At 25.5% G+C, this 25,235-nt stretch overlaps 1 protein-coding gene and 1 long non-coding RNA gene across 12 annotated transcripts; one reads left to right on the forward strand and one right to left on the reverse strand.

Annotated features, from left to right (window-relative positions):
- Nucleotides 1-30: 30 nt before the first annotated feature.
- LOC107065606 (solute carrier family 2, facilitated glucose transporter member 1) lies at nucleotides 31-24,915 on the reverse strand. 11 transcript variants are annotated; one of them, XM_089172536.1, is made up of 8 exons: nucleotides 22,916-23,098; nucleotides 15,059-15,092; nucleotides 14,904-14,963; nucleotides 14,776-14,799; nucleotides 3,403-3,501; nucleotides 2,656-3,220; nucleotides 2,181-2,581; nucleotides 31-2,086 (listed from the first exon to the last, which is right to left on the reverse strand). In XM_089172536.1, exons 1-8 carry the CDS (start codon nucleotides 22,963-22,965, stop codon nucleotides 1,739-1,741), a joined length of 1,581 nt encoding a protein of 526 aa, XP_089028662.1. In that variant the 5' UTR covers nucleotides 22,966-23,098; the 3' UTR covers nucleotides 31-1,738. The 11 variants fall into 11 exon arrangements, with proteins under 11 accessions (XP_089028662.1, XP_089028663.1, XP_015174941.1 ...); XM_089172537.1 differs by lacking the exon at nucleotides 22,916-23,098 and adding an exon at nucleotides 20,563-20,735; XM_015319455.2 differs by lacking the exon at nucleotides 22,916-23,098 and adding an exon at nucleotides 20,415-20,734.
- On the forward strand, nucleotides 23,112-23,568 carry LOC149032537 (uncharacterized). The gene is made up of 2 exons (XR_016176584.1): nucleotides 23,112-23,270; nucleotides 23,368-23,568. It is a non-coding gene; the product is annotated as an uncharacterized LOC149032537 (long non-coding RNA).
- Nucleotides 24,916-25,235: the final 320 nt, after the last annotated feature.

Consider the following 25,235-nt stretch of genomic DNA (forward strand, 5'->3'; position numbering starts at 1 on the left):
ATTCTTCACTGATTTGTATTACGATTAAAATATGCTTTGACATTTATTTTATTTAACATAGTAGTCCACAGAATATGCCAACTGTTGTACAAATTAAAAATAATATTATATCTACAATAGGAGTTCCATTAAATGCAGATATGCATGAAGAAGTTTTTCTCTCTAATGTATTTTTCAAAAAAATATGTCAGTGAGAGCTATCATAATAACCTTTGTGCAGAGTTCATAAATTAAAATCAGATATATATAACGTAGCTCGCATATTATTTTCTTGATTTTGACGCATGTTGCGATCATGTACATACACTTATTAATTCATAACATTTCTCGTTGTATAGATACTAAAAATGTTTTTAGATCTGAGTATTATTTGTGTTTAAGGATACATCTAAAAAATATATTTTCATATGCTATTTCTACACTTATTTGTTAGTTGCCAAAATAAAATTGGCCTTCTATGAAATCTGCTTGTGGTATATGGTATTTAACGTGTCGATATTGTACAGATGTTGTCATTAAAATAATGACCCTGTACAAATTACAAATATAATTATGCTTGTGGATAAATTTGCTTAATCATTAGTAAACTACATGCATACATAAATATAATTATTTTCTATTCTACACCATTTATACTTATAAATCTTGCTATACATCTACATCCATATTTACAATCCTTACACAATCTTTTTTTTTCTTTGATATAACATTAAAGATCATTATGATAAAATATATATATATATATAGACTTTTTTTTATATTATATTTCAGACAATACAAATATATCATTATTACTGCAAGAATCTACTTTAAAAGCAAAAAATCTTTCCATCTCGATCAATTTTCTTAATAGCTAACGATTAAATGTATTCTACGATTTTCTTAAAACGATAATCTCAATCTTAAAAACTCATGATCTCATAAAAAAATAGACAAAAAAAAGCGTTTTGCAATAAGAAATTTGCTTACTCTTTCGTTTTTCTTTTTTTTGATTTGATTTTTATTTTCCCCAAGGAAGATCCCCCTCTTTAGTCATTTGTATTTAATATTAAACCAGCGTCTTCTCATGACTAGAATTATAATTCTTTGCAGGCACAAAAATTCATTTGCTGGTGTTGGAATTTTTTTTTTTTGTAAAAACATAGATAACTATTTTCAAAGACTCTGTTCAAATTTGATATTAATCGAGTCTGTTTATGCAACATTTGACGATCTTCCTATCGCTGATACAGTCCCAGGGATAATAGGAACTAAGTTGAAGTTTCATTAAAAACTGTATAATCTTAAGAACAAAAGAATAGTAACTTGTAAAAATGTGCGCGATCTGACGATATGTTAATTTGATGCGCTTTTTTTTCTTTTTTTTATATATGACATGTATAAAACGGATAATATATTGTCAGTTAAAAAAATTGTACATCTAAAACAAATTATTTTCTATGAAACGATATGCGATTTTTATCGTTTCGTTAACTATCGTGTATCATCAAGTGGTATGTACAATTTTGATCAAACCTATCTTTTTTTTCCTCACGTCTTTGTTTAAACATTTGTAGAAATTGTTGGATGAAATAAATGAAGAATCGAATGAAAGCATGAAAATGATGTATACAATTAACGCAACATAACTAATCTGTCAGACGCATGTCTTCTCATGTAAGATGCACACTTCTGCGTTAGTTCGGCAAATCCAAATTTTTGTTCACTTTATGAATCTCTATCTAATTCTAATCTATTCTCACTGATAGGATATTTGCCTAAACATACTAGTAATTTCCTCTATTGTCTTATTCTTCGTTTCTGGTACTTTCTTATAAATGAAGAAGGCAAAGAGTCCTTGTAACGCGGCAAAAACGATAAACACGTAAGCACCTAGTGCTTCTTGAAGAGGAAGGAATCCAATACTGACAACAAAGTTGGCTGTCCAATTAACAGCAATGGCTATGGAGGTAGCCGCTGGTCGTGCAGATTGATTAAACAATTCAGATACCAAAAACCAAGGAATGCTTCCGGGACCTGTTGCGAACAATACCACGAACAAAATGACCAGTAGCACGGAGAAATAAGCAGCGACGCGTGATGCCTCCTAAAAACAGATAAATGATTTGTCAAAATAATAAGATAACAAAGTAAAATATCGATGATATTTTAAGCAACCATGATAAATGTTAAATACTTACAGAAAATGCAAGACAAACGGTTAACAAAACCGTGTCCAAGAACATGCCGGAGAAGCCAACAAGAAGTAACGTTTTTCTACCAGCTTTTTCAACCAAGATCAATGAAATAAGAGTCATGAGAACATTCATAGCACCAACTCCCATTGTAGCGTTCTGAGCAGAAGTCTTATCGAGTTGTGCCGTCATGAAGATTTTCGTTGAGAAAAACATAACGGCATTGATGCCAGAAAATTGTTGTGCAAGCATGACCATGACAGCTATCATTAAAGGTATTCTAAGAGCTGAATTTACGAAGAGTTCCTTAAGCGTGACTTTTGGTACGAGTTTCATCGATTCGTATTCCGCTCGCATCTCTTCCATCTCGTCGTGAACTTCGATGGTACCGCGTAACCAAGTCAAAGCTGTACAATATCACGATTTTAGAATCGTTTTTTTTTTTTTTACTTCGGATAGTAAGAAAAAGCAAAGGGCTTACCTCTTTGCGCATCCATATCTTTTCCTTTGTTGATCAACAAATATTTTGGTGTTTCTGGACAGAGTGGTAGGGTAATAACTTGGAACAATGCTGGTACTACGGTCAAACAAAGCAACAAAGGCCAGTGATTTTCCGTTCCCATTAATTTTTCCAATCCAAGAATTTGCGATATTAGGATTGAAATTGTGATGACAAGTTGATAAACCGTTCCGACAGCTCCTCTCAAATTAATAGGTGATATTTCGGACAGGTACATTGGTGCCAATCCAGCGTTCAATCCAGAATTTATACCAATCAACAATCGTCCGATGATTATCATCTCGTAACTTCTAGCCATTTTAGCGAATCCTTCGAGTAGAACGGTCAATAGGACGAGTACGTTGTTCAATAATAAACCTCCTTTTCTGCCAAATCGATCAGCGATAAAACCTACCAATGAACCACCTATCATACCACCAACGCAAAATATCGATACTGCTATCGACCAGATCACCGTTACTTCCGATTGATTAGTCGGTACTCCAGTCCGATTCATTTTGATGTCGCTAATCCAATTTTCAATAAGCTAAAACATACATCGTACGATCGTGTATTAACACATTTCATTCTATTTCTATACATATGCGTAATATTTAGTCATAACTCAAAAGATAATTATTACTTAGGAATGTCATAAGAAAATTTTTTGAAGTAAATATACGTCAGATATAAAATATGATAAAATCGTTGTTAAAAAATTTGCCATACCTCTTGAGGAGCATTAACCACACCAGTATTGTATCCATGTTGAAACGATGATCCCAACACAGCTGCAGCGATCGCAAAAATTAATCGGCCATTGAGACCCTGCAATGTGATAATACGTCACACCGTATAAATATGTTGACAATAGAAACGATATTATAATCGTCTTATATACTAAAATCGTCTATTTTTCTTATTTCATAAATTATACAGTTCAATGATAAAACTCTTACCGTACACGTAATATGTCGCATTTTATTTAATAGCATCAGTGATAATATTCAATACGAATGAATTCGTTTTAATCTTATAATTGAAAATTGAAACACTTAATATTACGATTAACGTAATAATTATTATTATTATGCAATCCTATTGAGTAATTTTTCTATGTAATAATAATGCACGAACGGTATTATTATTTAAATGCTTAGACTAGCAACTTTGAATGTTATGTTTTCTTTATAAACGCGTTACAATGTCACTCGGTTGTGCGCACGAGGAACATTCTCTCTGGTAGATTGCAATATGTGTCAAAGACTGATGGGTCGGTACCCCCGTCTGCATTTTTATACAAACGGTTACACTCAACATACCAATACAAATAACGAAGATATGTGAATAATTAGCACTAACACAAATGTTCGAAAGAACTTTATACTTCTATTTATTCTTATCCGCGCGCACGTGTGTACTAAGGCCTTACGTGATCCTTGAATAATATTAACTTGTGTCTTCTTACCTTTATACGTGTTTTTGTATATATATATATAAACATACACACATATATACGGTGTTACACAGGTAAACGTTCATTATAAATACTGTAGATCGAACTAATACGCTAATAAAAAGAACAACAGTGTATCACTCGTATTTATTAATAATTTTCTTTAGACGTTCTTTCTCTAAATGATACTAATTTCATTTTAGTCGTATTAACTTAAAGATTAGATAATCAATGAGAATGAAATTCGCGTGTGAACACAATATACGCATTATTTGCTCTTGTACAAACCTTATACAGGTATCATTTTATAAGAATATAATATTTCAATGATATTTCATCACCTGATAATATTAATCAAATTTATTTACATTTATAAGTGTCATTTAAGAAAGTAGATTTATTTTAATAAGAAATATTATACAGATTTATTATATTTATCGATAATTATTATTTATAGAATAGAGAAAAATATTTATTGTTTGTTTGTTTGTTTGTTTTCTTCATAAAACATGGAAATATGGAAAATATAACAACGAAAATAAAATTCCGATGATAATAAATAAGATAATTTAGTTCATAGCCGTTGATCAAAGTTCTAAAACTGACCTAATACTTGCAACTTTAGCTTTAAATTTATCACAAGATAAATAAACATACGTACATTAATAGAATTTTTCTATTGAACATTTAACAAAAACAATAAAGCTACGTTATCTTTATTTCCTATATTTCACGAATGTAATATATATATCATAAAATTCAAATAACAATAATATTTACTAATATTAATTTAAAATTATAAATATAGGTATATACGTATGGCCAATAATTTCTATGCTAATTTTAAACTGAATAATACTTTTGGAAAACTTTCTAAGCTCATTTCTTTTTATTTTTGACATTGTACAAACTGTTAAACTTTCACTTTAGAATTTATGACTTTCTCTGTTCAAGATAATATTGTATCATAATTTTCAATGAAACCTTAGTAGCACAAAATATTGAAAAATATTGAATACATGTGTATTTAATATTAAAAATTTAATAATAATTAAATTATTAAATATTTATAATTACTTATAAATTTATTTAGAATAATATAATAATAATATAATATAATATTTATATATAATATTATATATAATATTAATATTATATTATATTATATTATTTTATTTATTAATTAATATTATATTATATATAATATTATAAAATATTATAATATATATATATATGTAGTAATATAATAATAATAAGAGAGTTAATATAATATAATTAAATACTAATTAAATTTAATATTAAATACACATGTATTCAATATTTTTTCAATATTTTGTACTACTAGAGAATTTTTATCGATACGTGAAATAGAAAATAACAACGAAAATAGAAGAAATAAAAATTTTTAATAAAATTCATAAAAGGAGTATGCAAAAAAAAACTACGTCAATGATTAAACCTTCAAATGTTCCTTCACCGCGACCTTGTAACGCAAACATATATATATATATATATATATATATGTATTTCGAATAAATTAAATATATAAGTTTCAAAGTTGTGTGTTAATGATGTGTCAGGATAGGTGTGCCAATTCAGGAAGAATTTCTATTGGTTGTAAGGTTGACGAGCCTCCAGTCGGAATGGCTGTCTCGCAGATAAGTTAAAAATAACAGTCATTTCACATGCGCTTGCGTAGTAGTTTTAAAGTTCATATCCTACACACAAGCAATAAAAACTTCTTTACGTGTTTCTATTTTTCTGCTAATGTAAGTATAATCTCATTCGAGTATTATACTTATGTTAGTAAAATCATATTAATTGTAATCGTCTCTTTTTCTCTCCTTTCCTTCCTCCTTTCCTTCCCTTTCCTTCCTGTCTGTCTGTCTATCTGTCTGTCTCTTTCTGTCTTCAGGAAAAAATGTTCTGAATGAATCAGAAAGAATAATTGAATATTCTGATGAAATAAAATAGAATAAAATAGACTTTTACCCGTAGAAAAGATGATGATGATGATGACATCTCGTACATTTGTAACATCATCAACTTTGAAGATAATATATTTTTTTTTTTTTTATAATAAATAATAAATATCTTTGATCAAAAATATAATATATTGTTGTCTGACTGTAATGGATAAATATTATTTATTCTATCTATCGTTAAATATTTGTGACGCATGTTTTTCTATTTTTTTGTTTCTTTTTCTTTTTCTTTTATAACACTTGTTATTTTTATCAATTGTACAAAGCTGGGACAATGTCCATTAGTCACAAATGGTAAATTATCATCGTTGAAAGTTCACGACAATACAAAACATAGTATTATATATATACTAATTTATGAATAGTAAACATTTAACATATATTGAATTTATATATATATATATATATTGATTATATTAAGTTTATATGTGGATTATTTGTTAATGTGTATTACAAATGAAGGATCATTCATATTTTTCTAGATTTTACAGGTAAAATATGATAAAATTTCAAATAAGAAAATATCACGTATAAATAATATTAATATTGAAGAAATAAAATAACTTAATAAAGAACTTGATTAATATACTTAATATACTAGATATACCGGGGAGGGAGGGGGGTCATTTTATATTCAAAATTTCTACTTCATGTAACATTTGAGTTCTGTAAATAATTAAGCGTTTTGTTATTTAAAAATATTTATAAATCCATTTATCCATTAAAATTATTATTGTTAAACATTTTTTTGTTATTTTTTTAAGAGTAAGTGAAGACTGGAAGCCTCAAAAAGCATTTTTTTTATATACCAGTTCATTTTGACTAGTGTGGTAGAAATAGGTATACTGAAAATGGTGGTATATCTAGTGTTTTAATAAAATTAATTTAAATAACTTAAATAAAAGAATAAAAACGAGAATGATGAAAATTTGGAATTTTGAATAATTCGAGAAACAAAAATTAATGACAAATTATTATTATTATTATTATTATTATTATTATTATTATTATTATTAAATAAATAAATTTGAATAAAATTCTTTGGAAGAATTAGAATTTTTGTTCGTGCATTTTTCTTTTCTTTCTTTTTTTAACATTAAAAGGAAAACCCACATTGTAAGAGAATGAGATAATGATAATTTTTTAAATCAGTTCCAAAAATAATACCAGAAAAGTACAGATATCAAATTCCTGAGTAGTAAACGTGACGCGGATCTACGTGCATACACACTTACACGTACGTACACACTTACGTACGTACACACATTTTTATTTGAGCTCTCACAAAATGAACTTTCGAATATTTAAGCTGTGATACGAGTTGAAGAGACGTTTAAAACATTCGTGTATTTTACATTTGAATGACTCAAATGATAGTAGTGGTGAGTTAATCAATACATCTAATCGTTAGTAAAATATCGTATTTTAAAATATAAGATTTAAATTGATAAAATCGTATGGTCATTAATTTAACATTAAAGACGATATATAAGAGAATTATCAGACCATGTTTTTGTAATGAAAAATTCTATATATATATATATAATATTTTTATAATGTTTAGTATTAATATTGAAATATTAAAAATATAATATATATATTTATAATATATAATATATAATATTAATATATTATAATAATATCACACACACAATTATATTATTTCATGAATTATTATAATAATATTATAATTATAATATTTTATAAATTATTATTATAATACTGTATATTACTATTTTATACTATATTACTACTATATACTATATAATACTATTATATTACTAAAATTATAATATATAACTTAAAAATAAATATTATTTATTATAAAATATAAATTATAAAATATATTAATTTATATATTAAATTAATATATAAATTATAATTTTTAATAATAATATTAAAATATTAAAATTAATATTTATAATATATATTAATTTTTATATATTTTTATAATATATATAATAATAAAATATTTTAATAATTGCTATATATATATGTATTTTAAAATTACAGAATTTGATTAGTAGAAAATAAACTTTCATTTGCTTTCACAGCTAACATCATACATACATACGTGTAAGTTTTATCTTGGAGAAAATATATATCTCTATTTGTACGACAAAAAGCGGAGAGTATTATACAGTGTGCCTATATAAGAGAACACGTGCTATAAAAATTCGTCTTTTTAAATCAATTGTGTAAACGTTTATTTTTTTTTTTGTACCTCTTCTTTTCTGGATTTTTTATTTTTAGCAGATTTGATCATTCACTTTTTTTACTACTACTGTATAATTTTTCTTATTTTTTTTTTTCATCAAGACTACAAGTTTATTAATAGTTAATTAAATATGTAATTATTATCAGCAACGTGAATACACTTGTTCATACCTCGCATATTGATCATACCAATACTATGACCAAATTTCAAGTTAAAGAACAGATCAATACTATTTTTGTTCTGATGAATGAACAAACGCACGACAGAGAGAAAAAGAGAAAGAGAGAGAGAGAGAGAGAGAGAGAAAATGAACAGATTTTTGAAATTGAACAAAATCATCCATTAATTATTATATAACAAAACTTTCATCTTACCTTTATCCATTTGAGGCCCATTTTTGATGAGAATAAAACTACACGTTCACTTTTTCTCTGAGTTATAAATATAACCGTACAAAAAGAAAAAAAAAGAGAGATAGATAGATAGATAGAGAGAGAGAGAGAGAGAGAGAGAGAAATCAAAAAACTAAAATTTTATCTGGAAGAAAGTAGAAGATTTTTTTTTTTTTTGAGAGAAAATTTTTGGATGAAACCAAAAACAAAAAAACAACAGAACACAGGTCAATTAAATGGAAATAAATTTGACGAAATTTTGGATGAATAGATCAATTTAAAAGAAAAAATGAATAAAAAATAGAGAGAAGAGAGAGAGAGAGAGAGAAATAGTAGAAAATAGAGAAAAATTAGGAAAGAAAGAGAATATGGTGAAAGAGAGTATTAAAAAGTAAGCAGGAAGAAAAAAGAGACAACGACCTCAAGCACTTGGTGTCACGGTCAGCACTCTCATCGTATAACATTGTACAACTGCCGGAGTTGCGTGCGCGAGTTCACGAATAAAGGCGATTTTCGAAACGTGTGTGGTATTCTCCCCTCCTACAGCACCCTTCAGTTCTTCCCCTCCACCTACTATAAACTCATTCTCTCTCTCTCTCTCTTTCTCTCTCTCCCTCGGTCTTTTTCTCTCTCCCTGTTTCTTTTTTCAGGTTACAGAACCGGAATATCCGATTGGACAGACGGTCACCGGTCGTAACCTTTTACATGCATATGCACACACACATATACATATATAGAATGGGCTTTTCAAATTTCAAAATCTTACCGAAAGAAATTTAATCTCTCCCTACGTTTCCCTTATTTTAAACACCGTTTATGTTTATTTTTATTTTCTTTTTTTTTTTTTACCTTTTTTGTCCCTTTTATTTTCTTTCATGTATTATATATAGCTCTATTTTTATATATATATATATATATATATATATATATATATATATATATATATATATATATTATATTATATTATATTAATTTATATATTATTATATATTATATTATATTAATTATTTAATATTTAATTTTATATTTTAATATTTTGTAATATATATAAATTTATTAATATATTTTATATTTAATTATTTTATATATTATATATATTATATTATATTATATTATATATAATATTATATTAGGGCATAATTAGAATTAAGTATATTGTCAAGGGGAACGAACATGTAGGGGGGACCTTCGGGGTAAACACCCTAAAGGGGTATACCTGAAATAAACTTCTTCTTCTATATTATATTATATATATATATATATATATATAAAATAATTAATAATATAATATAATATTTTATATATTATTTATATATAAATATAAAATTAATATTATATAAATAATATTAAAATATTATTTAACATTGTAATATTTAGTTATTTTATATATTATATTATATTATTTATATATATATGAACAAAAATAATATTATATAATTAATATTAAAATAGCATTTAATATTGTAATATTTAATTATTTGATATATATTAATTTTAAATATTATAATATTAATATTATTAAAATATTATTTATATTATAATATATTACATAATAATATTAAATATATATATATATATTAATTTTTTACCAACACATAAGATTTGTATTAATTTTTATATTGATTATTTTAATGACAAGAAAAATGATTCTTTTTTTTCTATTTATTTTACATTTAATAAGATAAATCAAAAATACTTCGCCATCTTATTTTTTTCTCTCCCTCTGAAGAACTGTTCTATTATAAATATAGATATCACAAGAAATATTGAAGCTATCTTGCTTCAAATATACATTACGATAAAAAACAGTATTTGTAGAAAAAAAAATATGATAGAATCAATATCAAAGATCGTGTTTCCGATTCTATGAAATTAGAGATTTGTCAAGTTGTTGATATTAAATTTTCTACTATTGCATTCGAGACGTGTGAATCGATAAAACAAACAACATACAACATTTACTTACGATATACGTTAATGTTTAATATTACTTAAAATATCATTTTCTTTTGAAATTTAATGACAATACTAATGATTGCATCATACCATAAAGAAAAGTAATGATGAAATAAATGTGAATGAAAACGAAAATTTCCTATGGGTTTGTTTAAAAATGACAATTGACAGGAAACACTTTGTATTTCGTAACAATAGAAACCAATTTGATTTGTTAAAATAGTATTTTGAATATTTTCTATGACAACTGGAATAAAACAAAAATCCAATGGTTTAAAATGATTGCGTCATTCGTGAAATACTTTGGAAATAACAGAGAGAGACAGAAAGAGAGGAAAAAAAAAGATGGAGGGAAGGGCTAAGAAAGAAAAGGTAGTCCAGAGATGTTGGAGAAAAGAGTCCGTTGAATTGAACTCTCCCTTTCAAGTTCCCCTATGTTCCTTCCCTTTCCTTCCCTTTCCTTGTCTTTCCATTCCTTTCCATTCCTTTTTTGTACACGCCAATGACTACTACCTAGTCCACACTAGCACCGTTGTTACATCAACGAACGCCCTTGTAAGTGGAACAATCGTGAACGGGATACGACAGTTAAACAGAAGAGCTTGTCACGTTACATAGAGCAATTTTACAATTACGTATATTGAACCTGAGTGTCGGTTATATGCCATCATTTGTGCTCGTCGTGTCTTTAAGAACTCAACTTACCGATAGAACAAATCTTTCTAACTATGTTTTTGTGTTAATTTATAACAATTCTATTATTATATATACTATTGCATATATAGTTATATATAATTATATATAGAATTAATATATATAAATAATTTTTCTTTATATATATATAAATATTATATTATACTATATTATATTATATATATAATTAAATATATAATATTATTATATTATTATAATATTATTATACTACTATAATAATATAATGTATATGCTAGATAATATTTATTATTAAAATTATAATATTAGATAATATTATATATATTATATAAATAATATTAAAATATTATTTAAAATTGTAATATTACAATTATATATATATATATTAATTTTAAATAGAAGAAGAAGAAGTTATTTATTTTATAGAAGAAGAAGTTTATTTTTCAGGTATACCCCTTTAGGGTGTTTACCCCGAAGGCCCCCCTACATTATTAATTTTAAATATTATAATATTAATACTATTAAATTACTATTATATTTAAGTATTTTATATATATTATATTATATAATATAATTATTTTATATATTATATATTTATATATAAATATAAATAATATTACAATATTATTTAATATTGTAATATTATAATTTTATATATATATATTAATTTTAAATATTATAATATTAATACTATTAAAATATTATTTATATTATAATATTATATAATAATATTAAATATAACAAATTAATACATATACATATATATATATATTCTATATAATTATATATAAAATTAATAGATAATAATAATGTTTCAATTCTATTAATATACTAATATTATTACACATTGATAAACAAACTCTTCGCGTTAATACACACGTTTTCATAATTGTTGTCAATTTTTTCTTTTTTTATTTTCTTTCAATTTAATTTCCAACACATTTGCGTCGAATACTTTCGTAATTAAAAAAAAACAAAAACAAAAAAAAAACAAAAATAAATCTCTCCTTAAGATAAATAATATTTCATAAAAATATTCACATATCGCAATGTAACAGCTAATTAGAATATCGATAATAATTGTCACATTATTAATGAGACACCCTCGCCTGATTTCGTTATCTGAATTATTACAAAATTTAAAATTATCGAATATTTATTTATTACATTATGATTTATTTTTATCATCATGAAGATATCCTTTAATCCTATAATAATAGATCACATTGAAAATCTTGTTTATCGTATATCTAATGTGTTTGCTAATTAAAATTCTATACAATTTAATGAAGACAAATTAAAAGAGAGAAAATGCAAGTATTGATAAAATGCATTCATTTTATAAAGGTAATCGTAGACAATATTGCGTGACAATCTTGTTTTGTTTTTCTTTTCGTTTTATTTTTTTTTATTTTTTTTTTTTTTATTATAGCATACGCAACGTGATCAACAATGCAATTAAAATCGATTATGGCATGCATCGTAAAGAAGTACCGGTACCTCCTCATCCACAATTAACGGTAATTATCGAGAATGGAGGCAATTCGTTGGACACGATGTTAAACAACATGCGTTTTTCATTTATCAATAATAAACAAAACAAAAACAAAAACAAAAATACAAAATTACGCGAATAGTGCGCAGGTAAATCAGAAATTTTGATATTCGACATGCATTGATTGTTTTTCTGTTTTTTTTTTTTTTTTTTGGAAGCCTCAGAAAGTATTTTTTTGTATACACCAGTCATTTTGACTAGTGTGGTAGAAATAGGTATATTAAAAATGGTGGTATATCAGTGTTAAACGAGATGCGTTATTCATTTATCAATAATAAACAAAAAAAAAATACAAAATTATGCGAATTGTGTGCAGGTAAATCAGAAATTTTGATATTCGACACGCATTGATTGTTTTTCTGTTTTTTTTTTTTTTGGAAGCTTCAGAAAGTATTTTTTTGTATACACCAGTCATTTTGACTAGTGTGGTAGAAATAGGTATATTAAAAATGGTGGTATATCAGTGTTAAACGAGATGCGTTATTCATTTATCAATAATAAAAAAAAAAAAAATAAAAAATTACGCGAATTGTGTGCAGGTAAATCAGAAATTGTGATATTCGACATGCGTTGATTGTTTTTCTTTTTTTCTTTTAATAAAAGTTCTTTTTCAAATAAATGCGAAATAAAAGCGAAATATTCGATCGGTATAGAATTTTTTTTACAGTATACGAGAAAAGAAGTATATATAGTGAATTTAAAAAAGATTTTACAGACGAGAGTTATACGCGATGAGAACTAAAATAAAATTCGTGCGGTGAACGAAGGTCGCGGCGTATCGTACCGTACGGTCAAAAATAAAAGACAAATAATAATAATAATAATAATAATAATAATAATAATAATAATAATAATAATAATAATGATAATAAAGAAAAAAAGAACTAAATAAATTTTAACCGGTGGAAGATGTTTTTTTCTCCTACTATGACGCAATTGAGATCCACTCTTTCCCAACACATTTTCGTTTGTTCTGTTTCACGAAGGTGAAGAAGAATGCGATAACCGTGTACAATATTTAAATAGAAAATATCTCTTATATTTTTATCACATTACACATTTCATAATATACTTATGTCAATTTATCAAAAAGTCTTCATGTATGTATGTATGTATTCTTATCTTTTATTTTCATAAATATTTTTATTCTCGATAAAAAAAAAAAAGCAGGGGATAAATCGAGTTTTATACATGCGTAATGTGGCTCATACATATTTTAATTAAAATCAACAAACAAAATTAATCATATTTTTATTTTACTTACAAAATTTGATATCTACTATATTTTTTTACTTCTTTTTTGGTTTTTTATTTTTTTTTTTTTTAACGCAAATAATTGATAATGAAATTATTAAAGTCATCCTATTTAGTTAGTTAGGTTTATTAAAAAAATTTTACGCGGTCAATATTTAACACAATCGTGTGTGTGTGTGTGTTGTACGTAAATATTATAAAAATAATTCTAACCGTATATATATAATATAAAAATATATATATATATATAATATATATAATATATATAATAATATATATAATATAAATAATATAATATAGTATAATAAAAAATAATAATATAATATAATAATATAATATATAATAATATAAACTATAGTATAATATACATATACAATATTAAATTATATTATAATTATATATATATATATACAAGAATATAATATAATAAATATATTTTTTTTATTTTACACATATATTTTAATATATATTTTAATATATATGTATATTATTAATTATTATTATATATATATATATATGAATTACTAATTCGATTATAATTATTATAAATTAATAATTCATTTTTTTTCAATGAAATTATAAAACATTATAAACAATATGTTCATACTACTCACCAAATCCTTATCCGTAGTTGAGGACTGCGTGAAAAAAAGAAGATAAAATATAACACGTAAAACTATTAAATGATTAGCGATAACATGTTAATACACTATATGTATAAAACATGATCTATAATAGTTACCTTTGGCGTGGGAGTCAATTCAGTGGGAGTCGTAGTTTGTTCTAGCTGTATGTCATTTGACTGAAGGAGCCAAATTGTTAGTTAAAAAAAAAAATAATATCAAAAATTATATTATAATCTAACGTTAGTATACAAATTAGACAAATTATACTTACCTGTTGTTCATTTTGTACTCCCATTATGAAGCAACTTTCGAAAGATAAGTAAAAAAGAAATATCATTAGATTTATTAATAAATTGTTATATCTATGTAAATTAATTGATTTTCACAGATATTATTTATTAATACATAAATATATCTACTATTTATACTATTATTTAATTATTATATAATAATCATGCAATTATCTTTTATAATTATGTTAGAAATGTTATTCTTCATTTCAGATTTCTTTTTGCACAGACATTTTTCTAATCTTTTAACATCACATTTGAATATATTGCATCTACTCATAGAAAATTAATCAATATTTGAATTTCATTGAACACAAAGAATAAAATCTTATTAATGATCTCCTTTCGAAAACGATTAAATCAAATGACTTTTGAAAAATCGTCATTTGGTCATTTCTTAAAATCCCCGGCAAAATACAAAAGGTTATCCAAGATAAAAAATAGGTTATCTATGTTTCTTTCTTTTCTTTTTTTTTTTTATTATTTCATGTATATAAAGAAAACTGAAATATCTTTATTTAATTAATCATCATTGTAAATAACATTTGTCAAGACAAAAACGAAAACGACATGTGTGGTAATTCTTCGATTAACTTTAACAATAAGTCAAAAGAACAATTGATGATGATGATGATGATAATTTTTTTTAATCTTCAAAAAATTCCCATTAAAATATATTATCAAATCTAATGAAAAATCTTCTTTTATCGATGAGTAGATTTGATTGGAAATTTCATCGTACGTATGCAATTGTTCAAAAAAAGATTTGGAATCCATAAGTTCGATCATAAATCCGCAAGTTAGGGATCCTATAGGAGGGATGCGTCATGTACATTGCTGGGGGACCGGAACTCGATTTTGCGCGCGAATGATTCAAACATTGAAATAATTATGAAATAATGAATTGCATCAAATACAGAAAAAAAAATGAACTATATTTAATGATAATTAAAAATTTATATTAAAATAGAATAGGTTACACGAAAAAATTATTATAATTCAAGTGATCCCCCAAAATTTTCAGTCAATGGCACATGAGCTGAATATGAATGGCGCATCCCTCCTACAGGATCCCTACCGCAAGTATTACAATTGCGCCAACATACGTTGGTGAGTATTCAGTGAACTTAAATTCAACGAAACATTATGTAACTCCTAGAAAGAAAGATATATGTATCTATAGTCACCCTTTAATGATTTTTTTTTTTTATGTGTGCATAATTACGTTCAACCCATAATGATTATTTTCTTCTATGTTGTTTGACTGTAAACATTTGACGAACAATTTATCATTAAAGGAATGAGACATGGAATCATTTACTTTTCGATCAATTAACTTTCCAAGATAAAATAAGCCAAGATCAATAGAACCAATTGTAGAAATTAATTGTTTGCTATGCAACACAACCGATTATATACGCATAACCTCGATCGCTATAGAATCGATCAGGATATTTAGCCACACCCCGTGACGTAAAAGATCTTTCTGTTAATGTAAGATTAACCGTAAAACTTTATGGGGAAGAAGGAGAGAAAAAAAACGGAAAAAAATGAACTAGAAAGTTAATCGCATATCAAACATTCCCATGAAACGTTAATTGCATCTTTGATTATTTTAGTATTAAAACAAGATTATGTTTCTCCCCTTTTGGATTACGAATTTTCATATAAGTACAGAGAGAGGAAGCTTGTTTATATTGTCAAACAATAAACGCGCTTTAACTAAAGCTTAAAGGATGATGTTCGAACTAATTTTGTTATCGTAAAAGATCAAAGAAGGTATTAAGTATTTCTAATTCTACGTTTTTTGTTTGCACACGCAATTAAATTACACACGTTCCTATCAGTTCTTCTTTTACTGTTTAACGAACAAATACCACCAGAGACTTTTCGAACGTTACCCTCGTCGACACAACCCTGAATCGGCCTTGCGATAATTGGCAAGGCTAATTGGCGACATTGAAAGAATACCAGTCAAAATCTATCTATATAATATATATATATATGCATTCGTCATCTTTTGTTATATCTTTGACACAATAAGAAAAAATTTCCATTTCTTTTCATTGAAATATCTTTTGTAAAATACGTAGATTAGTATTAACAACAATAGCTTCGAATACGACTAGCTATTTATTTCTTTTTTCTTTTACGTATTTAACTATTCTAGTAGCACAATGTATTGAAAAATATTGAATATATGTGTATTTAATATTAAATAATATTAACTAATATTTAGGACTACTAGGGTAGTATTTAACTACTATGGTAGTATTTAACTACTATTAATTATTAATATTTAGTAATTAATTACTACTAAAAATATTGAATACATGTGTATTTAATATTAAATAATATTAAATAATATTTAGGGCTACTAGGGTAGTATTTAACTACTATTAATTATTAATATTTAGTAATTAATTACTACTAAAAATATTGAATACATGTGTATTTAATATTAAATAATATTAAATAATATTTAGGGCTACTAGGGTAGTATTTAACTACTATTAATTATTAATATTTAGTAATTAATTACTACTAAAAATATTGAATATATGTGTATTTAATATTAAATAATATTTAGGGCTTCTAGGGTAGTATTTAACTACTATTAATTATTAATATTTAGTAATTAACTACTACTACACATGTATTCAATATTTTTCAATACTTGTGCTACTAGGGTACTTTAATTGACTATATATTTAAAAAAAAAAAAAAAGATGAAACCAATACTTTTTTGTTTCACTCGTATGTGCGTTTAAACTTCTCACTCTATTCTCTTTTTGATAAATAAATAAAATCAATTACTTTTTTAAATAGATCGAAGTATATCCCACAAACGATAGAGATAAATTTAAAACGCACTTACACACACACGCACACACAAAGGTTAGAATTTATATACACGTTTGTGGTAACTATAAGATAGATAACTATCTATTTCATCTATCTACTCATCCACGATACACTAACATATATGAATAATAAAAAAGTAAATATTTGTAATAATATTGAGAACACACATACACATACACATACACACACACACCCACTCGTATAATTCTCGAGACGTTTATAAGTTAGCTGGACAACGCGAATAGACGAAATATTCAACGACTTAACATATAATAGGTGTAGAATTTAACTTCAGCGCAAGCGCGAAAATTTGACCTTTGCTTATGTACTCTTTAGGTATTTTCAACCTTCCATTTTTTTGTTTTTTGTCTTTTTTGGATTTTATTAATGGTTCGCTAGCGAAGCTTACGAAATCGTGTAACGCATCGGAGTCATTCCTATGATGACGACATATTTGTTCACTGTGTATCTTTCATTACCTCCGAGAAAATTCTTCATCGTTCGCGTCATTAAAAAACATCGTTCAATTTCATTTTATATCCGTTTGTTTAATACTTTATTTTATTTTTATTTTTTATTTTTTTTTCATCTTCTTCTTTTTTATTTTTCACTAATTTTGATATATACATAAAATATGTTGGAAGTTAATAAATAAATATGGGATTTAAAAGATGGTTGATTTTCATTATTTTCATCGAGCCTGCGCCATTTATTTGGGACAACTGCCTATACTGTTAGATCGATATTATACAGGGCTCAAACTGATAGATACCTTAAAGCATATATCTATAACGTCAGAAACGTATAATCATTTATGAAAGATGATGAATGAATGATCAAAGATGAATGAATATCGATCGATATGTTTTGAAAATGATTATTATAAAAGAATCATTTGAATTTGTAATATTCGTCATGTTTTAAACTAATTTCTGAAGAAATTTAATATCAATTGTTTCATTATAAAAGACCTAAACGTAGATCATGTATGGGGAAATGTGAAACGTGACTATGATCACGTTATTTCGTGAAGCCACGTGAGAACTTGCACATGAGGAATATCCTGGCTCGTTTCCTTCGCTAACGTCATACACTAACTCGTATTTAGAAATACAAAGCATTGACAAATAAAATACAAATAAATGTCACATAGTCGAGTAACGTTTTGTCAAGTAGCCTGAACAATAAGAGAGAGAGAGAGAGAGAGAAGTATAATAATGCATATGTATTAGCGAGGAAGGTTATATTGTAAAATGTTAATGATATGATATTTTTTTAAAATCATCTGATAAATATTGAACGAATAAATATACATATATATAGATATTTATTTATTAATATTCATTGGTCGTTAAGATATTGAAAGAAAAAAACAAAATAAATAAGAAAATTATATTAGATATATATATCTATCTATCTATATATATATATATATTAAATATATATTATTAAATTAAATATATAATATTATATTAAATATAATATAATATATATATATATTTAATAATAATATATTATTTATTAAATTAATATATAGTATATTATAATATATAGTAACATATAATATATAGTAACATATAATATATAGTATAAGTATTAGTATTATATAATAATATAATATATATTTATTTTTATATATAATTATTATATTATTTATTAAATTAAATTATACTATATATATATTTATAATTTAAATTATAAGAATTTAATTTAAATTAATTTATAAACATTAAATTTAATAATTAAAAAAAATTAAATGTTTAATTTATAAAATATATAATTTCCTTATTTATATTTTATTATTTTCTTTCAATATCTTAATGACCAATATATTCTATTTGTTCAAATAAAAATATGAGATTGTTTTGAATGAATTTGTTTGGAATAAAAAAAAAAGGATCACCTTCCTTTTGAAAATGTGTAAATAACCTCTAAGAAATGGACTCTTGGATCGTTACCAAAATAGTAAAGAATACTCTCTACTTCTCTCTCATTCACTTTTGAAAAGTTTCGAAGTCATTCAGATACAAGGGACATTTAAAATTCCCTCAAATGTCTTCCTGCGAATAAGAATAAATTTGGATTTTAAAAAAGCACGTGGTCAACTCTCACGCATGGAAACAACAATCTATCTATATATATATATATATATATATTTACGTGACTATATAAAAACATCGTAATCGTTGGGTTTTTAAGTTTGTGTGCTATATGTGTATGTTTATATATGTGCGTGTATATGTGATTCCTCTCTTGCAACCGAATGACGTCAATATCCAACATCTACCATGCGACCGGGTCATACAAATATTCACAATCTCGACCAATCACAGTAATTCATTAATTCATTATCATCGTGTACATATTCATATGTATTTTATATGAATATTACGTGGTTTATTTTTATCATATATATATATATATATATATATATATATATATATATGAGAGTATGTATTTATAATGGCTTACTTAAAATTTTATAAAATCACCCTGTGTGTGTCGAATTAAATATATATGAAAATTTCACATAGTACACAAACACATGATGCAAGGAAACATAATGAAGAAAAATACTTTCAGTCTTCGGGTGACTGAACTTTATTAAGCTCACACACACCCACTGAATCTCGACCAATTACAAATCAAAACTCGTAAACATTTCGTTATAATGATTCATTATGTCTCAACGTAATTATCGGGAAAACACATTTAACATTAGATATCTAATGTTGCAATTATTATGTCTCGTAGAAAGAGATAACGTTGTTGTGTAAAGCATAGCATGTATAAACTGTCAGCAGGTAGACGTGCCTCTGCGCACACCCACCGTATTGACCAATCAGAGACCATCTTATATGGATCTACTTTGTCTTCTTCCGCGCGTAGTCTCTTTTTATATGCAATATCGATTTAAATATTACAATCTATTTTACAAACGTAATATAAGATTTGTATATATATATATATATTAGATTGTCTCAAAAGTTTCTTTCTTTTTTAGTTATTTTACAGGTACAATATTTTTTTGTGTTGAATAATTTAAAGTATAGTGAAAGGTGAAATAAAGTAGAATTGATATCTTTTAGTCAAATAACGTAAAATACGAATAAAAAAAATATATTACGCATACAATATTGTTCAACTTATTATCAAACAAAGGAATAAATGTTTGGGTCCACTTAATATATATATTACTAATATACTAATTAAATAACTAACACTAAATAACTAATATAATATAATATATATATTATATATTATATAATTATATTATAATATTATAGTATTATATATATATATATATATATATATATATATATATATATATATATATATATATATATAACAATGGCGGGATTTGGTATTTGCGTCAATGAACTTCCGAGTTCCTAATGCCAATTAATAATAATAATATAACGATAATACTATATATTACTATTATTATTATATAATAGTATTATATTAATATATAATACTATTATTATTATTATTATTATTATATTATATACTTTATCATTTTGAAATTATATTAAAATAATTTGAGTATGTTCATATGTTACAATCCTATAAATTAAATACGATAAATATGATCGATGAGTAATATCTCTATTCCCCATATTATCGTTTAACTATATGATAAACGCTATACAATTAAATTAATCAAATAGTTTGAATTCTGATATAATTCGAATCAAGTATAATATACGTATAGGTATATTACACATGTTATATGAATGTTATATATGTAGACATTGATATCTAATCGAAGTAAATGTTTTTTTATATGTGAAAAGATACGAAATATCTAAAGAGGATTTTTGATAAAAGGATAACGAACTACTTTAACGTAAAAATATATATATGTTATAATTTTTTCATTCATATAAATATCGTGAATCATAGACAATACTAGAAATTATCTAAAGATATTCGTTAATATTAATTTATTTTAATTCGTTAATTTATATTCATATATATTTATTTATATATATATATATATAAATAAAATATGATAATCGAAAAAGATTCATGAGATTTTTAAATTGCATATTGTATAAATATAATTATTAAGTATCGACCAATGAAAATTCAGTAAAACCAGTCTATTTGCTTTACGTCACAATTTATCTTTCACAATCAATTTCCCTCGATGTACGTATGCGCATCTTATATATATATATATATATATATATATATATATATATGCATGTAGTATAGTTACGCACATGTTGCGTCACACAAAAGGAACTTTACCGATTATCTCCTATCGAATAAAAAACAATCATTGCGACAACGAAAGAAACGAATGATGCGAAGACATAGCTTTGGAAAAATATCGATAGTCAAGGGTACCAGGAACTATTATTGCAAGGTGATCGAGTAGATCTCGATCGATCAAATATTTCATTTTTAAAGAAACGATTTCATGAAAAAAAAAAAAAAATTAACAAATTCGTGTACTAATTCTTTGAAAATTTTATGTCAAATATAACACCACGTTTATATAAAAAGAAAAGTGAACCGTCTTTTGCAACCCACGTGACTTCAAAAACCCCCTCATGCATTATAATAAACATATATTAACAAATGTAATCTTTCAACGCGTGATATATATATATATACTAGACTAGAATATGTCGCTTGTGTGCTATTCGCCCGGCTTTGAATAACCGCGCCATTTCGAAACTTCGCTATAAATAGAATATTTTCTTGCTAACGTGTACGTTTTCTGATCTGTAACGTGTCAATAAATTTCTAATTTGTTATCACGCTAACGTGATTCTCTTTCTTAAGGATTTCTTATTAATCATTCTGTATAATCAAATATACGATTTATTATATATATCGATTATATATATAATTTATAAAACTAATTGTAGATCATACATATAAACTGAAAAAAACTTGAGACTTTCAACAAATTATATATAGTTAAATATGAAAATAAAATAAATACGTAAATAACTTACCCCTTTAGCAGAGATCGGTACTGTAGTTTCTCTGGTATAAATAGGAGCATCCAAATCACTGACACTGCTACTGATACTTGGTGCTCTGGAATCACCCCTACCACCTAAAGGTACCGAAAGATGAGTGGGTCTAAGTGGATGTGATTCTGCGATGTATCCCTCGCCAAAATCTTCGTCGTCTCGATCCATCTTAACAAAAATAAACGTAATTCGTATTAATTTGTAAGAAAAGAAAAAAAATAGACATGTATTATTAACGTACAAATTGTAAAATCTTGTCAACTTTGCATCGTAAAATAATTGTTGATTTTTCTTATATTATCCTACGAAATTGGGCATCGTTTATAATGGATATGTAAGTTAACATATAAAACATACTAATTGTTACAACAATCGAAAGATAAATAATTAGTTAATGTATATTTGATAAATTTCATTTTACTGCGTCGTAGATGGCAAACATAAAATTAGCACATAGCGTGACAACAGTACGCTTTCCTTGCTAAGTATTTGGCTAGTGATCAAGGCTAGTAATCCGATGGCACTCTCGATTTCTATGCACTCTCTGAATCCTCTCGATCATTTAATTATAATAATAATAATAATAATAATAATAATAATAATAATAATAATAAATAATACTATAATAATCATTTTGTTATTAACGATCATTAATACCTATCCCTTTTTTATGATCTCAATATAATCAAATTTGTATGTATACATTGATGGATTTTCATTCGTACGAATGATAAAAATGATATTGCAAAATTTTATTATATATGATATCATTAATGAAATATCAAATCAATTATATTTACAGAACCTGTCGCAATATAGATGATCGATCATTGTCATAATCAAATTGTAAGAAATTTCAACGTGAATTAATTAAGAAACTACGTTATATATTATGAAAGTTTAATCGATTTAGTATTATCATATTGCAATTTAATGTTGTATACAAAAAAAAAAGAAAAGGAAAAAAGAAAAAGAATATTCTCAATTTACGATAACTGCGATCATATTAACTATATACAAATAAAATCGTATAATATCATATGTAATTTATCTTTCGAACGTTTCAACGTTGTTTGAAATAAATGATTATTTACATATGCATGTATGTATGTATGTATAAACAAGAAGTTACCTGATATCTGTCGGTCGAGAGTCCTCTCACTTATTGGGAGGTATTATATGTCTTCTTTAAAGAACGACTACGACGACGACTACTATGACGCTATACAACAACGAAGTCGTAACACCTTTTTGTTGACGATATAGATACCGCACAAGGTAATGAATTAATTATTGCACTCGATGTTTCCTATTTGACGTATTTAATATAAGTTTTCGCGGGATTTTTGTATTTAAAAAAAAAAAAAAAGAAAAGACAAAAAAGTAAAAGAAAGAAACAAACAAAACAAAAGAAAGTTGGAAAGAGAACTTGGAAGATGATTGGAAGAAAAAAAGAAAAAAAAAAGAAAACAAAAGAAATAGGAAAAAGGATACTCTTTTTTGGAAAGATAGAAAGAAAAAGCAAAAAAAGATATGTCTAATTAGAGCACCCGTACAACCGGGATATGCTCTTGAGACTGAACCAAAGGACGTGCGTCTCGTCTCGTCTCGTCTCGTCTCGTCGCGACGTCCGTCGTCGTCGTCTTCGTCGTCGTTTTCGTCGTCGTTTGCAAGAAACGTAGCCGTTGGCCTTTCTTTTTCTATCTATCTATCTATCTATCTACCTCTCTCTCTCTCTCTCTCTTTTTGGCTAAATTTAATTTTAACACATACGTTGCCGGACGAGCCTCCGTTTTGCTATAACTAAGGAAGGCTAGATGCAACAAGCCTTTCTTACTCTTATTGGTTCCCTCTCTCGTTGATTCTTTCTTTCTTGACTTCGTCTTGTTTCTTAATACGCACATCAATTGATTCTTTCCAAAGGCCGCACAATTGATTTCACTTAACCCTTGAATGCAATCCGCCCAACTCCTTGACGCGGAGACCCTGAAGAATTGCAAGGACCAAACACCTATTAAAAAAAATGAAAAATAAAAATAAGTACAAGGCTTAGCGATACCTCAATCAATTCAACGCGCTAATATTTCATGGACAGATCGATTTTGAATAAATTAGATAAGTTATTTACAAATTTATGAATATAAATCAAGATTTTTCTCCGCTTTATATTTTTAATACTTTATTTAAACGCTCATGTTGGTTATTATCAAAAGTTATTGATAATTATATGATTTATATCCTTTAATATTATCAACGTTAATTACGGAAGAGATAGAATTTCATGATTTTTTTTAAATCT

This window comes from Polistes dominula, unplaced genomic scaffold, assembly GCF_049000335.1.
Source record: "Polistes dominula isolate Pdom_NZ unplaced genomic scaffold, Pdom_raw_medaka contig_23, whole genome shotgun sequence".
Lineage (NCBI taxonomy): Eukaryota > Metazoa > Arthropoda > Insecta > Hymenoptera > Vespidae > Polistes > Polistes dominula.

Bases quoted from the DNA above. Each gene is read 5' to 3' on its own strand.
- LOC107065606 (XM_089172535.1), bottom strand. From the start codon at position 23,104: ATGGATCGAGACGACGAAGATTTTGGCGAGGGATACATCGCAGAATCA. The intron at 3,502-22,915 runs GTAAGTTATTTA...ATCACATTGCAG, and splicing joins TACCGATCTCTGCTAAAGGG to GGTCTCAATGGCCGATTAAT. The intron at 2,087-2,180 runs GTAAGTATTTAA...ATCTGTTTTTAG, and splicing joins CCGTTTGTCTTGCATTTTCT to GAGGCATCACGCGTCGCTGC.